This window comes from Juglans regia, chromosome 9 (genome assembly GCF_001411555.2).
Source record: "Juglans regia cultivar Chandler chromosome 9, Walnut 2.0, whole genome shotgun sequence".
NCBI lineage: Eukaryota > Viridiplantae > Streptophyta > Magnoliopsida > Fagales > Juglandaceae > Juglans > Juglans regia.
The window spans coordinates 22984836-22999281 of NC_049909.1; the positions used below are offsets into that span (position 1 = coordinate 22984836).

The following is a 14446-nucleotide window of genomic DNA, read 5'->3' on the forward strand; positions in this document are numbered from 1 at the left end:
AACTCTGTTGATTAGGAGCTAGCCAACTGGGAGATGAAAAACTTGAAATTCTCTATCAAGCAACCGGTAATAGAATCTTGTATTTTACATGTCTATCCATGTTAATGTTGCATAGTAAGGTCTAGTATCGTGATGATCTTCGCTCTGCAGACTGAGGCAGTTGTTACCAAGGATGAGCTGCAGCACCTTGCTTTTCTCTGCAAGTCTGGAGTTGACTCAGTGGATTGAATAGCTGCTGGAACCTTTTTGGTTACAGAAGCCGGATGGTTCTATTAGCCAGGCAGCAATAGATCAAAAGTAACCACGTTGTCATATTATCAAGAGTTAAACAAGTTCCTATCTTTTGTAATTAGAATAAGTTCTCGTTATCCTCCACTTCCTTGACTACAAAGCTAGACAAGCTGCTTCAGAGTAAATACAGGCAGCAAAAGCTTCGTTTCTGTCAAAGTCGTTTCTATGTTTTGTTCCATAACGTGAGCCATGAAGATCACAAAACATGTTTGTCACTGTAGATTTTATGTTTGAAGCCACTTCTATACCTTGTATCTTCGGAGGAAAATCATCAGCACTGCAATCAATGGGGATTACATCTGGTTTGAGTTTGAGGCGGTGGTGTAACTTTTGAGGTTTCTTATCTTTGAGCACCCTAACGAGGCATTACTTTACATGTAAGTATTGTATTATTTTGCATAAAAAAAAATATCAATTTGCAAGCTTGTTTACTGACTTATCAAACCATGGTGATTTTGCTACGTTAATGAACATACAAACAAAAAATTATTTTATTCTCAAGCCGGTGTGTAGAGCACACCATCGGTATCACTTAAATAGTAAAATTTGATTTGTAAAATTTAAAATCAAGTTATGTTATGTATATTTTGTTCGCATTGGCTTATAAATAGTTTTTTATAATAAAAACAATCTTTGTATTTTAACTTTTTGTATAATTATAAAGAGTCTCAAAGTAAATAATGGGAATATAAAATTACTAATTACTGTCCACTTCATTAAAAAAAAATAGTGTGTATATACAACTGAAGAATAGTAAAATTCTTCTGCTACAAATGGGCACCTCCACTAAGTACAAAGGTGAGTACAGAATGAATTAGATTGTATGAAGAGTCATCGGTCTTTGAATCATGCGATAGAGAAAGATGAATATTAAAAAGAAGAAGAAGAACAAAAACTGATGTTGATGCAGCAGACAGAGTCTGGTATACACATGTTGCAAGCAGACAATCGTTGGTCCTACCTACGAGAATTTAATTTTTAAAAAATATGGGCAACTTCGTTTTTCTTTTTGTATTTACTTTCATATATGGCCACTTGATCTTTAGACAAAGTCAGAAAATTATTGGGGTTGCCTTTCAATAGGGGAAAGCAATCATCATTCACCCAAATATTTACAATTTGATTATTATACCATTACCCACTTGGTTTTATGTTTTGGCAAGGGAGCCAAATGCAGGCAAGGACATAGTAAGTTATAAACAGAAACAACCATAAAATGGCAACATAAAAATGGACTCTTGAGTCTGCACACATTGCAAACTCAGAAACAAAGACTATTACCTACTGGGTGCCTGAGCCTCAAAGTCATCAAATGATCAAGGTCATTTTCAGCTGCTGTCATCAGCTAGATACGATTGGTTAAACATAACTTCACTCATAAGCACAGAGAGCAATCTCTAAGGAAGAGTTTTCAACTGTATAAAGAACAATCAAACAGTGAACCAAGAGACCATATGCCGGCGGGTTCAAACTACTGGTTGGAGTTATGGAAGCAAACATTCATGGCCTACCAAAGATAAACCATCCACGCCGGCTAATTTTAAAACCCATTTAATCCATTCGTTTGGCATTGGCTTGACGTTTGTTATGATGCAGAAGACAAAATAGCATATACTAATAGCCTGCCGAATTTCAGTCTAGAATAAATTAACCATGCGTATGTATGTATACAAGTTTTAGAGGTGATAACTGCATATATATAGTTGAAAGCTAATTCTCCATCTAAAAGTTGGCCGCCTCGGCTAGAAAGAGCATTGGAAATGGGAGCCAAAGGTCACTTTTTCCGGTATGCGGATAGCGTGGACATGTTCTTGATGTTTTGGGGGACTTTGGGCAGCATTGGAGATGGGTTGCAGACACCTCTGACGATGTTCATTCTAAGCGATGTGATCAATGACTACGGAAGTAAGACTAGCTTTTTGACAAACGATATAGTAGACAAGGTAAGCATGTTAAATGCTCTCATATAACCTGTTTTTGGTTGTAGTAATAAGAAATTATGAAACCTTGAGAGTTGAGATACCCATTGCTGCCACCAATATTATTCTTGGGTAGCTAGCCACATCTCACACGATGAATTTATATTTTGCATGGGAGACATGTGAGTCACACCATTTTAAATCGAAGGGCTAAAGTATCAAACCCCTGTTGTTTTTAAGGCAGCATATTCTTTTAGTACCATCAAGAGCAAGTTGTAAATTTGTATCAATCGTTTCAAGGATTGTGATTTTCCTTTTTAGCAAGGAAGTGATATATCTTTTATTTCTGAAGCCATAAAAAAAAATGTTTTTAAATTTGTTATCTACTATACAAACCATGAGAACATGAAAACAATGCACACCAAATGTAGGATTCCCAATTTCCCTGATCCTGCTTTACATTACGCTGCTTTTAGTTCTCCAAAACAAGAAGCCAAACTCAAAGAAATGCTGTTTCAAAGATGTAATCAACTTTTCTTTCGTTTCTCCAGAGTACAAAAAATAAATGGAATTTACATCTATGAAGTTATGAACTTGCTAGTTGCTACTATCATGTCCATTTTTTCCAGTATGCACTCAGGCTGCTCTACGCTGCAATTGGAGTTGGACTTTCGGCTTTTGTGGGTATGTCGAACTTTTTGAAAGTTTAAAAGAACTGAAATCTAGACCTCTCTCTCTTTCTCAATGAATCGCGTTCGACATTTGCTCTTGCAGAAGGGCTATGTTGGGCAAGAACAGCCGAGAGGCAGACATCTCGAATAAGAATGGAGTACCTGAAATCTGTCCTTAGACAGGACGTTGCTTTCTTTGACACCCAAACTGCTGGTACTTCAACAACCAACCAAGTTGTGACACTCCTCTCCTCGGACGCCAATTCAATCCAAGTTGCTTTATGTGAGAAGGTATAGTTTCCATGATACCCTTCCCTTATTAGGCCTATGATGAAGGAACTAAGCAGACGAAGTTCTCAAAACGATATTCTAAAATTGCACTGAATGGAAAGTCCTACCAAGAATGACAGTCTAATAAATGTTTCCTACAAATATAAACCCGTTTATATAAGAGGAACAGATATAATGATAAAAAAGTGATAACCCTTTAAAGCCAGGGGTAACTAGGCCCCATGAAATAGATATGCCTCTTTGTTAGTTGATTTCCAACATGTTTGGGTCGAACTGGTTTGGTGGTTTAGGAATTGGGTCGAAAAGGGGTTTTCTCTAAATATCTGCCACCGTCGATAAGTAGCTTTACTTCCTCGAGGGCGCAGGCTGAGAGACAAGTGTGAGAAAATTTTTGTAAAAAAAAAAAAATGAGTCAATACTTTTTTCTTCGTCTTTGTGCTGTTTGATGAAAAATCGGATTCCTTTCTATGTGCAGATACCCGATTGCCTTGCTTACATGTCAACTTTCGTCTTCTGCCACATATTTGCCTTCAAACTTTCGTGGAGACTTACACTGGCAGTTATGCCGCTCTCAATCATGTTCATTGCTCCAGGACTTGTGTTTGGGAATATGATGATGGGCCTGGTAATGAAGATGATTGGATCTTATGGAGTTGCTGGTGGGATTGCAGAACAAGCAATTTCTTCAATAAGAACTGTGTATTCTTACGTGGGAGAGTGTCATACACTAGACAGATTCAGCCGTGCCCTTCAGGATTCTTCGGAATTTGGGATAAAACTAGGCTTTGTAAAAGGATTGCTGCTGGGGAGCATGGGAATTATATATATAGGTTGGGGTTTTCAGGCTTGGGTTGGGATTTATTTGATTTCTGAAAAAAATGAAGAAGGTGGGCATGTCTTGATAGCTGGGTTCAATGTACTCATGGGCGGCTTGTGAGTCATTTCATTGGCACTGATCTTGTGTTTCTCACTAGTTTCTTAGCCTTCAGCTCCTTGATTTCAATTTAAAACTAAACACCCTGGTTTGGTGATTGCAGGAGTATTTTGAGTGCCCTCCCAAATCTGACTGGGATTACAGAGGCAATGACTGCTGCCTCCCGGATCTCTGAGATGATTGAACGGGTTCCTACCATAGACTCTGAAGATAAAAAGGGGAAGGCTTTATCACATGTGAGAGGCGAAATTGAATTCAAAGACATATATTTTAGTTATCCATCAAGACCTGATATGCGGATCTTAGAAGACTTCAATCTGAAGGTTCCAGCAGGTAAAAGAGTAGGCCTTGTTGGGGGCAGCGGTTCTGGGAAGTCCACAGTCATTGCACTGCTTCAAAGATTTTACGACCCAATTGAAGGAGATGTAATCCTGGACGGATACAAAATAAGAAGACTTCAGCTGAAATGGTTGAGATCCCAACTTGGTCTTGTGAATCAAGAACCTGTTCTATTTGCAACATCCATTAAAGAGAATATCCTATTTGGGAAAGAAGGAGCCTCAATGGACAGTGTCATAAATGCAGCCAAAGCAGCAAATGCACATGATTTCATCACTAAGTTACCTGATGGATATGAAGCTCAAGTAAGTCAACTTCTACAATTCTTGCTCAAAATATCTTGGTTGCCACGCTTGAATTGACTTGTCTTCAGCTAATTTAGAAAAGGCAGATTTCTGACGGTCATATTTAGCATTCCAATTCTCAATCTTTCTATGCATTAGCAACACAGAATTATGAACTTTGCCAGAGTTCAGCATCGTTTTTTCTTTTAGTTCAGCCTCTAAGAAATGCGTTGCTTTCAGCAATAATTAGCATGTACAACTATGGTTTCACCAGGTTGGGCAATTTGGATTCCAATTATCTGGAGGCCAAAAGCAACGGATTGCCATAGCCAGAGCCCTACTCAGGGACCCAAAAATCCTGCTGCTCGATGAAGCCACTAGTGCTCTGGATGCACAGTCTGAAAGGACGGTGCAGGAGGCAATTGATCAGGCTTCAAAAGGGAGGACAACAATCATCATTGCCCATCGCCTGTCAACAATCAGGACAGCAAACATGATTGTGGTTCTACAAGCTGGCAGAGTGGTTGAGTCAGGTTCACACAATGAGCTGATGCAAATGAATGATGGACAAGGTGGGGAATATTCCAAGATGGTGGAGTTGCAGCAGGTGGCAATGCAAAATGAAGCTCCCAACACTCCCAGTACTCCAGTAAAAGGAAGAAGCCACCACAGAATGAGCATTCCCCCAAGCCCAATCAGTGTGAGGTCAAGCACTCACAGCAGTCCAATGTTATATCCCTTCAGCCAGGCATTTTCCATGGGCACACCCTATTCCTACTCTGTCCAATATGACTCTGACGATGATAGTGATCAAGAGTATTTAAAGAAATCTAGCTATGCCCCTCCTTCCCAGTGGCGTTTACTGAAAATGAACACTCCTGAGTGGGGAAAAGCTGTGTTTGGTTGCCTGGGAGCCTTGGGTTCGGGAGCAGTACAACCCATAAATGCCTATTGTGTGGGATTACTTGTATCCTACTATTTCCTCCCAGAATCCGAAATGAAGTCTAAATCCAGAGTCTTATCCCTCGTTTTCTTGGGTATTGGTGTTTTCAACTTTTTCACCAATATCCTCCAACACTACAATTTTGCAATTATGGGTGAAATGTTGACAAAAAGGGTACGGGAGAATCTTCTCGAAAAACTGATGACCTTTGAGATTGGGTGGTTTGATCAAGAAGACAACACGAGTGCAGCCATATGTGCAAGGTTAGCCACTGAAGCCAGCATGGTCAGGTCCCTTGTCGGGGACCGGATGTCATTGCTGGTTCAAGCAATTTTTGGGGCTACTTTTGCTTACATACTAAGTCTTGTGCTCACATGGAGGCTATCCCTTGTAATGATTTCGGTGCAGCCACTAGTCATTGGGAGTTTTTATGCAAGGAGTGTTTTGATGAAGAATATGTCTGAGAAAGCCCGAAAAGCACAGAAGGAAGGAAGCCAACTAGCAAGCGAAGCAGTCATTAATCACAGAACTATAACTGCTTTCTCTTCTCAGAAAAGAATATTGGGGCTCTATGGTGCAACCTTAACAGGTCCTAGGAAGGCTAGTGTAAAACAGTCCTGGGTTTCGGGCTTTGGCCTGTTTAGCTCTCAATTTTTTAACACAGCTTCAACAGCTTTAGCTTTCTGGTATGGTGGGAGGCTCCTGACGAAAGGAGAAGTAGGACCAAAGCAACTTTTTCAAACATTTTTTATTTTGCTATTCACTGCTTATATTATAGCTGAAGCTGGGAGCATGACTAACGATTTATCTAAAGGAAGCAGTGCCATTCAATCACTATTGACTATTCTTGACCGGAGAAGTGAGATTGATCCAGACAGCAAATGGGGGATGGAGATTAAAAGGAAAATAAAGGGACGGATTGAGCTTAAAAATGTTTACTTTTCATATCCAACAAGACCTGAACAGATGATCTTCAAGGGCCTGAGCCTTAAGATTGAGGCAGGGAGAACAGTGGCACTAGTAGGGCAAAGTGGATCTGGCAAATCTACAATTATCGGGCTTATTGAGAGGTTTTATGATCCTGTAAAGGGATCTGTTCATATAGATGATCAGGAAATTAAGAACTATAATTTGAGAATGTTGAGGTCACATATAGCATTAGTCAGTCAGGAGCCAACTCTTTTTGCTGGAACCATACGCGAAAACATTGTCTATGGGAAAGTGAATGCGACAGAGTCTGAGATAAGAAAAGCTGCAGTTCTTGCCAATGCTCATGAATTTATAAGGTATGAAAAGAAATTGCTGGAGCCTTTCTCCTTGTATCTCAAGAGAGTTTTTTATGAAAGAAAAAAACCATGAAAACTAAGTAGAACTAAAATAAATAAATAATTGACTACCTAATCATGTAACCTCAAGTTCGGTTTCTTCAGTGTGTGGCCTGGAAAAGGCTACCATGGAATGGAAGCAAAGAGAAACTAGTAGCATCTTCAGTGATAACATATTCGTTTATTTCTTGCAGTGGCATGAATGATGGGTATGATACAAACTGTGGAGAAAGAGGAGCTCAGCTATCAGGAGGCCAGAAGCAAAGGATAGCACTAGCTCGTGCAATACTAAAGAACCCTGCAATCCTTCTATTGGATGAAGCTACGAGTGCACTTGATAGTGTGTCAGAGAACCTAGTTCAAGAAGCGCTTGAGAGAATGATGGTTGGAAGGACGTGTGTAGTTGTTGCTCATCGGTTGTCTACTATACAGAAAGCCAACACAATTGCTGTCATCAAGAATGGAAAGGTTGCGGAACAAGGGTCTCATAACGAACTCATTTCCTTAGGTCATGGTGGAGCATACTACTCTCTCATAAAACTACAAGGCCGCACTTCGGGATGAACAAGGTTCCAACCTCTTTTAAATATATATATATATATAAGAGTTGTTCATATAAGTTTTGTGATTATATGGGATTGGGAAGGAGGCTGTACTTTGTTTCAATTACCGTGTTAAACGGATTATCTTCAGGTTTGATACACTGCTTCCATAACAAGGTGCTTTTTTTTTTTGGTGAAATTAACAAGATCTATACCTTCACATTCCTCGAAATAATCAGAAGTCATAGTAAGTTAAGCAAAGCCAAGACCATCAGACTAATTAAAAACCCCACCTGCGACCAACGGCATCCATGCTCTCCGGCGGGCCCGACTTGAGCTTGACACCCTTCCTGTAGATTTTAGCAGCTTGATCATTGACTTTCACGCGTACCCGTCACCACTCACCAGCCTGGTGCCTAGTCTTGGTCATCCACTTCCGCACAACGTGCTCGAACCTCTCTCCTGTGGCCCGGAAAACTGCCGACCCATTTGGAGAAACCGCTCCGAAAACAGTGTCCTATTGACTTCCACAGGCACTCCTCTATTGCCTTTCATGGCTCCTCAGGTAGAACCCAGGAATGGTACTGAACAACGGCTGAGTTGTGAGAGTGACCTATCGGGATTGCCAAAAGAAAAGCGAGGTTGAGGGCATCATAACAGATTTCCTCTCTTCCTGTTCCTAATGTCAAGCACGAGCTCAAAGATGAGGGTAACTGTTTGCGGAGGAATTTAAGGTTTTGCTATTGCCGTACCAAATAGCAAACAACAACTGTTGTGTTGGGCGGGTGAGTTTTGTCTCCAGCCGAACTCAACTATCCGAGTTCTCGTCGACGTCGTCGTCCATAAGAGATCGAGAAATTCAGGTTGGAAAGATAACGTTGATGTTTTGTCCCTATGTTATGGCCTCTTGAGGGATTGGGTGAAAAGGACCAGAAGAAGGGCAGTGTCGTTCGGGATAGAGGAGTTGTCTGAAGAAGAACCGAAGAGAAGAAGAAATGTAGAGGAAGAAGGGAAGCCGTGGCATGAAGAAGCAGAGCAAGACGCACCGTTTGGAGTTCTTAATGAAACGCACAGTTTTAATAAAAAAGGGCTGGACGCACCGTTTAGCAGCTGAGGGAAAGTTACTGCTTTATTTGCTTTATTTGCTTTTAAGTTTGTTGTTTCAATTAGTACGTGTCACTCTTGTATTGGGTGGGCAGTTATTCTGCAGTAGCATAAGGAATGGATGGAAGGGAGAGTGAGGGTATTCGGAATCTCAGTGATTGAATTGTTCTTTGTATGGAGGTTAGGAAGCCCTCGAAGCCTTCCTTGTAATCCGTATGACTCATTGAGTCTTTTTATCAAACACATTTCCTGCATTCCCTATTCTTCCGCATGCATGTTCTATTCTACTCTAAGTAATTTCTCCTGATTACAACATTTATCCATATCTGCTCAATCATCCAAACTACCGTAATATTTCTACATTCTATTGGAATCATAACAAGTGGTACTCAGAGAACCGATCCCATGACCAAACACCAGGAGCTGCTTCTCAGGCAGGATGCTCAGGACCGCCGAAGTGATGCCCAGGATGCACGTTTTCAAGCTCTTCATGAGGAAGTTATTCAACTCACAGCACTAGTCAGAGGCTTAGCTACCAACCCGCAACGGGAGAACAATGGGGAGCTAGAAATCGATCCTCATGACCATCGAAGAAACTCCAACCGAGGAGTTAAGCTGGATTTTCCACACTTTTCTGGTGAGGATCCGGCTGGGTGGATTTTTAAAGCCAACCACTACTTCAACTTTCATCAGACACCACCAGCCCAAAGGCTTCTAATGTCTTCTTATCATTTGATGGGAGAGGCCTTACCATGGTACCAAGGGGCTTTTGACAGTGGCCAAATCAATTCATGGGAGACATTCACCCGAGCATTGCTGTCCCGCTTCGGTCCTACAGCATACGACGATCCAATGGAAGCCCTTACGCGATTAAAACAAACTACTACAGTGGCGGCTTACACGGCTCAATTTGAAACACTGACCAATCGGTTGATTAACCTTACGGACTCACACAAACTGAGCTGCTTTTTAAGTGGCTTGAAGGATGAAATTCGGCTGCCCATTAAGATGCTGAATCCGTTGAATCTCGGGGCTGCCTTTAGCCTGGCAAAGATCCAAGAAGAGTACCTGATTAGTATCAAAAAGTCCACAAAAGGTTGGGGAGAAAGGAGTTTTTCTCAAGCTGGAAATTCAAGCAGTCAAAACCATATGCATTCAACCACAGAAAAAAATTTTATGGCCAACCCACACACGGATAATGGCTCAAAATTCCAGAAATATCCACCCCAAACTAAGAAAGTCTACTCTACTCAAATGGATGAGAAGAGAAAGAGGGGATTATGCTTCCATTGCGATGAGAAGTGGAATCCGAATCACACGTGCAAGAGTCCAAGGATTTACTTAATGATGGCTGGGGAGAATGACCAGGAGGATAAGGGGGATGACCTATTTTTTGATTCCAGCGAGGTGGCTCTCACACCGGTATCGGAAGGTAAACCTGGAATTTCTCTCAATGCTTTAACTGGTACACCTTGTCATAATACGATGCGGTTGTATGGTAAAATGGAAAATGGGATGGCTGTCATATTGGTGGATTCGGGAAGTACCCACAATTTCATTGACCCCTCTATTGTTAGGAAGAATCATATACCATTATGTGGGGGGGAACAGTTGAAAGTAAAAGTAGCAAATGGGGATATCATGCATAGCCAAGGGAGCTGTAGCAGTGTTATGACCAAAATCCAAGGGTTTCGGTTCAGCCCATCCTATTGTGTTTTACCTCTAGCGGGCTGCGATGCTGTCCTAGGGGTCCAATGGCTTGAGACCTTGGGTCCCATCACATGGGATTTCTCCAATTTACTAATGTCGTTTCGGGTGGACGGCTTACTTGTAAACTTACAGGGGTTGAAATAATCGGGCACTTCCTTTGTTGAGGAAAATCACATGGCCATGAACACTTTCACCAAAGGTAAGGCTATTCTTCTGCAGTTAATCTCGCCAGATTCACAACTGGACAGCAATCCCACATGGCCAGAAATGGACCAGCTGTTACTCGAGTATGCTCCTATCTTCCAAGAACCCGTGGGGCTGCCTCCTAGGAGGGAGCAAGATCATAAAATTATGCTGAAGGAAGGCACCAGCCCAATTTCTACTCGCCCCTACAGATATCCTTATTATCAGAAGGCAGAAATTGAAAAGGTGGTGACGGAATTGCTGGAAACAGGGGTGATAAGACCCAGTTCCAGTCCCTTTTCCAGCCCTGTCCTTTTGGTCAGAAAATCAGATGGTAGTTGGCGCTTATGTGTGGATTATCGGGCTTTGAACCAAGAAACAATTAAGGATAAGTTTCCTATTCCGGTTATTGATGAGTTATTGGATGAATTGCATGGGTCGGAAGTGTTCTCTAAGCTGGATTTACGGTCGGGGTACCATCAAATCCGAGTGGCACCGGAAGATATCCCTAAAACAGCCTTTCGTACACACGAAGGTCACTATGAATTCTTGGTTATGCCCTTTGGGCTTACCAACGCTCCCTCCACATTTCAGGGGTTGATGAATACAATTTTTAAACCTTTTTTAAGAAGGTTTGTCTTGGTATTTTTTGACGATATCCTAGTTTATAGCCGCAGCAGGAAAGAGCATATGGGGCACGTTAAACAAGTGCTGGACATTCTGTCACTGCATAAGTTGTTCGCCAAGAGGTCTAAATGTCACTTTGGGGTGAGTGAGGTGGAGTATTTGGGCCATATTGTGACTGGACAGGGAGTTAAGGCAGACCCAAGGAAACTAGCAGCCATGGTGGATTGGCCAATTCCTAAGAATACTAAGTCCTTACGAGGATTTTTGGGCCTAACCGGATATTATCGCAAGTTTATACGCGGGTATGGGCTCATTGCAGCCCCATTAACAAGTCTCTTAAAGAAGAACTCATTTGTGTGGGATGAGCAAGCTACTAGGGCCTTTCAAGAGTTGAAAACTGCAGTAACAACACCCCCGGTACTCAAATTACCAGACTTTTCTCAGGCATTTACTATTGAATGTGATGCTAGTGGGCTTGGAATAGGTGCTGTAAGCTGTATTGATGCAGCGTGGGCAGCCAATAGCCTTCCTGAGTAAGGCTTTAAAGGGGAAGGCGCTGGCCCTCTCCACCTATGAAAAAGAGCTGCTGGCCCTAGTTACAGCAGTTCACAAGTGGCGGCCTTATTTGTTGGGTCAAGCATTCATTGTCAAGACGGACCAGCAGGCCCTTAAATTTTTACTGGAACAGAAAATAGGAACTACAGCCCAGCAAAGATGGATTACCAAACTAATGGGATACGATTTTCGAATCGAGTATAAGGCGGGTAAAGAAAACAAGGTGGCTGACGCCCTCTCTAGGAGACATGAAGCCGAGGGCAGCTCAGATCGTTTAGATGCGATGTTGGCCCTCATTACGTTCCCAACCCCAAGTTGGATTGATGAGTTAAAAGAGAGCTATGATTCCTCTACTGAGTTACAACAAATTCTGTCCAAGCATCAAATGAAGGAGGAATTGCCTAAAGGAGTTTCTGTCCAGCAAGGTGTGATACTAAAAAAAGGAAGAGTGATGATTGACCAACAGTCCCCATTTAAGGGGAAGGTGCTGAAGTTCCTTCATGAGGATCCCCAAGCAGGTCATTCGGGATACCTTAAGACTTACATGAGGGCTAAAAGGGATTTTTGGTGGAAGGGAATGAAAAACGATATTAAGAGGGTTGTACGTGAGTGTGAAGTTTGCCAAGTCAACAAGGCTGAAACTGTGCACCCCCCTGGTCTACTTCAGCCTCTACCAATTCCCGAGAGGGCGTGGGAAGAAATTTCTCTAGATTTCATAGAAGGACTACCCATGTCACAAGGAACTAGTGTGATATTAGTGGTGGTGGACAGATTGACGAAGTATGGCCATTTTGTGGCCCTTGCTCACCCATACACAGCCTCAACAGTGGCTCAGATTTTCTTAAAAGAAATCTTCAAACTACATGGCCTGCCCAAAGCCATCATCTCAGATAGAGATCCAATTTTTCTAAGTTCTTTTTGGAAGAACTTGTTTGAATTGCAAGGGTCGACCCTGAAATATAGCTCAGCCTACCACCCCGAGACCGACGGTCAAACCGAGGCCCTGAACAAGATTTTGGAGGGCTATTTGAGATGCTACGCCGGGCTGAAACCCAGAAGTTGGGCCCAGTGGTTACCCATGGCTGAGTGGTGGTACAACACATCATACCACACCTCAGCCAAGATGTCCCCATTTGAGGCCGTTTACGGGTACCCCCCTCCAAAGTTAACAACTTACGTGCCAGGGACAGCCACCACGGAGGCAGTGGACCAACAACTCAGAACCAGGGAACAGATCAATACGCTACTCAAAGCTAATCTAGAGTTTGCACAACAAAGGATGAAACTTTATGCAGATAAAAAGAGGACAGAACGGGAATTTGAAGAAGGGGACTGGGTTTACCTCCGTTTACAGCCTTATAGACAGAAATCCGTCGCAACCCGCCACAACTTGAAGCTTTCACCAAGGTTCTATGGTCCTTTTAAGGTAGTGCAGCGTTTGGGTAAGGTGGCTTACCGCCTGGATTTGCCAGCCGACGCACGAATTCACCCGGTGTTCCACGTTTCTTGCCTTAAAAGGAAACTCGGAACCCAGATCAGTGCACTACCTTCCTTGCCGCCAGTCAACGTTCAGGGAGAAATACAGCCGGAGCCTGAAGTTATCTTAGATCGACGTGTAAGGAAGATGGGTCACCGAGCCATCACCGAGGTGCTCATAAAATGGGTAGGAGCAGCGGCCGAAAATAATAGCTGGGAAGGGTTGAAAAAAATGCAAGAGCTTTACCCACACCTTGTGGGCAAGGTTTTTTAAGGGGGAGAGATTGTTATGGCCTCTTGAGGGATTGGGTGAAAAGGACCAGAAGAAGGGCAGTGTCGTTCGGGATAGAGGAGTTGTCTGAAGAAGAACCGAAGAGAAGAAGAAATGTAGAGGAAGAAGGGAAGCCGTGGCATGAAGAAGCAGAGCAAGACGCACCGTTTGGAGTTCTTAATGAAACGCACAGTTTTAATAAAAAAGGGCTGGACGCACCGTTTAGCAGCTGAGGGAAAGTTACTGCTTTATTTGCTTTATTTGCTTTAAGTTTGTTGTTTCAATTAGTACGTGTCACTCTTGTATTGGGTGGGCAGTTATTCTGCAGTAGCATAAGGAATGGATGGAAGGGAGAGTGAGGGTATTCGGAATCTCAGTGATTGAATTGTTCTTTGTATGGAGGTTAGGAAGCCCTCGAAGCCTTCCTTGTAATCCGTATGACTCATTGAGTCTTTTTATCAAACACATTTCCTGCATTCCCTATTCTTCCGCATGCATGTTCTATTCTACTCTAAGTAATTTCTCCTGATTACAACATTTATCCATATCTGCTCAATCATCCAAACTACCGTAATATTTCTACATTCTATTGGAATCATAACACCCTATTGATTGACCCGTTACCAGATCTCTGGCGGGACAACGTTTCAGATTAAATGATGGCTGTAACCAATCTTTCCATTGATGATGTCATAATTGGGGTGATCATCTATTCTCCTGAAATTGGTTTTTTGAGCCCCTCACTAATTTTGGTGACAAACCCCAATGATCTTTATTTTTTTATTTTTTTTTATAACTGCCATAGTTATCTTTATTAATGTAGCAAATAATGACCTAAATTTCTACTCTTCTAGCACTTAATAGATTATAAACCTGACTTTTTAAATTACTGACTGAAAAACTCGCTAGCCTTAATTTTAATTTTCAGAAAAAAAAAAAAGGAATTCTTTGTAATTTTTTATAACATACAAAAAAAATGAT

General features: G+C 42.0%; 1 protein-coding gene across 1 annotated transcript; it reads left to right on the forward strand.

Annotated features, from left to right (window-relative positions):
• The first annotated feature begins 2051 nt into the window (after positions 1-2051).
• On the forward strand, positions 2052-8573 carry LOC108993475 (putative multidrug resistance protein). The gene is given in 7 exon segments (XM_018968410.2): positions 2052-2196; positions 2279-2342; positions 2812-3172; positions 3648-4105; positions 4210-4750; positions 5004-6958; positions 7192-8573. Coding segments are annotated over 7 exon segments (3894 nt in total). The 3' UTR covers positions 7562-8573.
• Positions 8574-14446: the final 5873 nt, after the last annotated feature.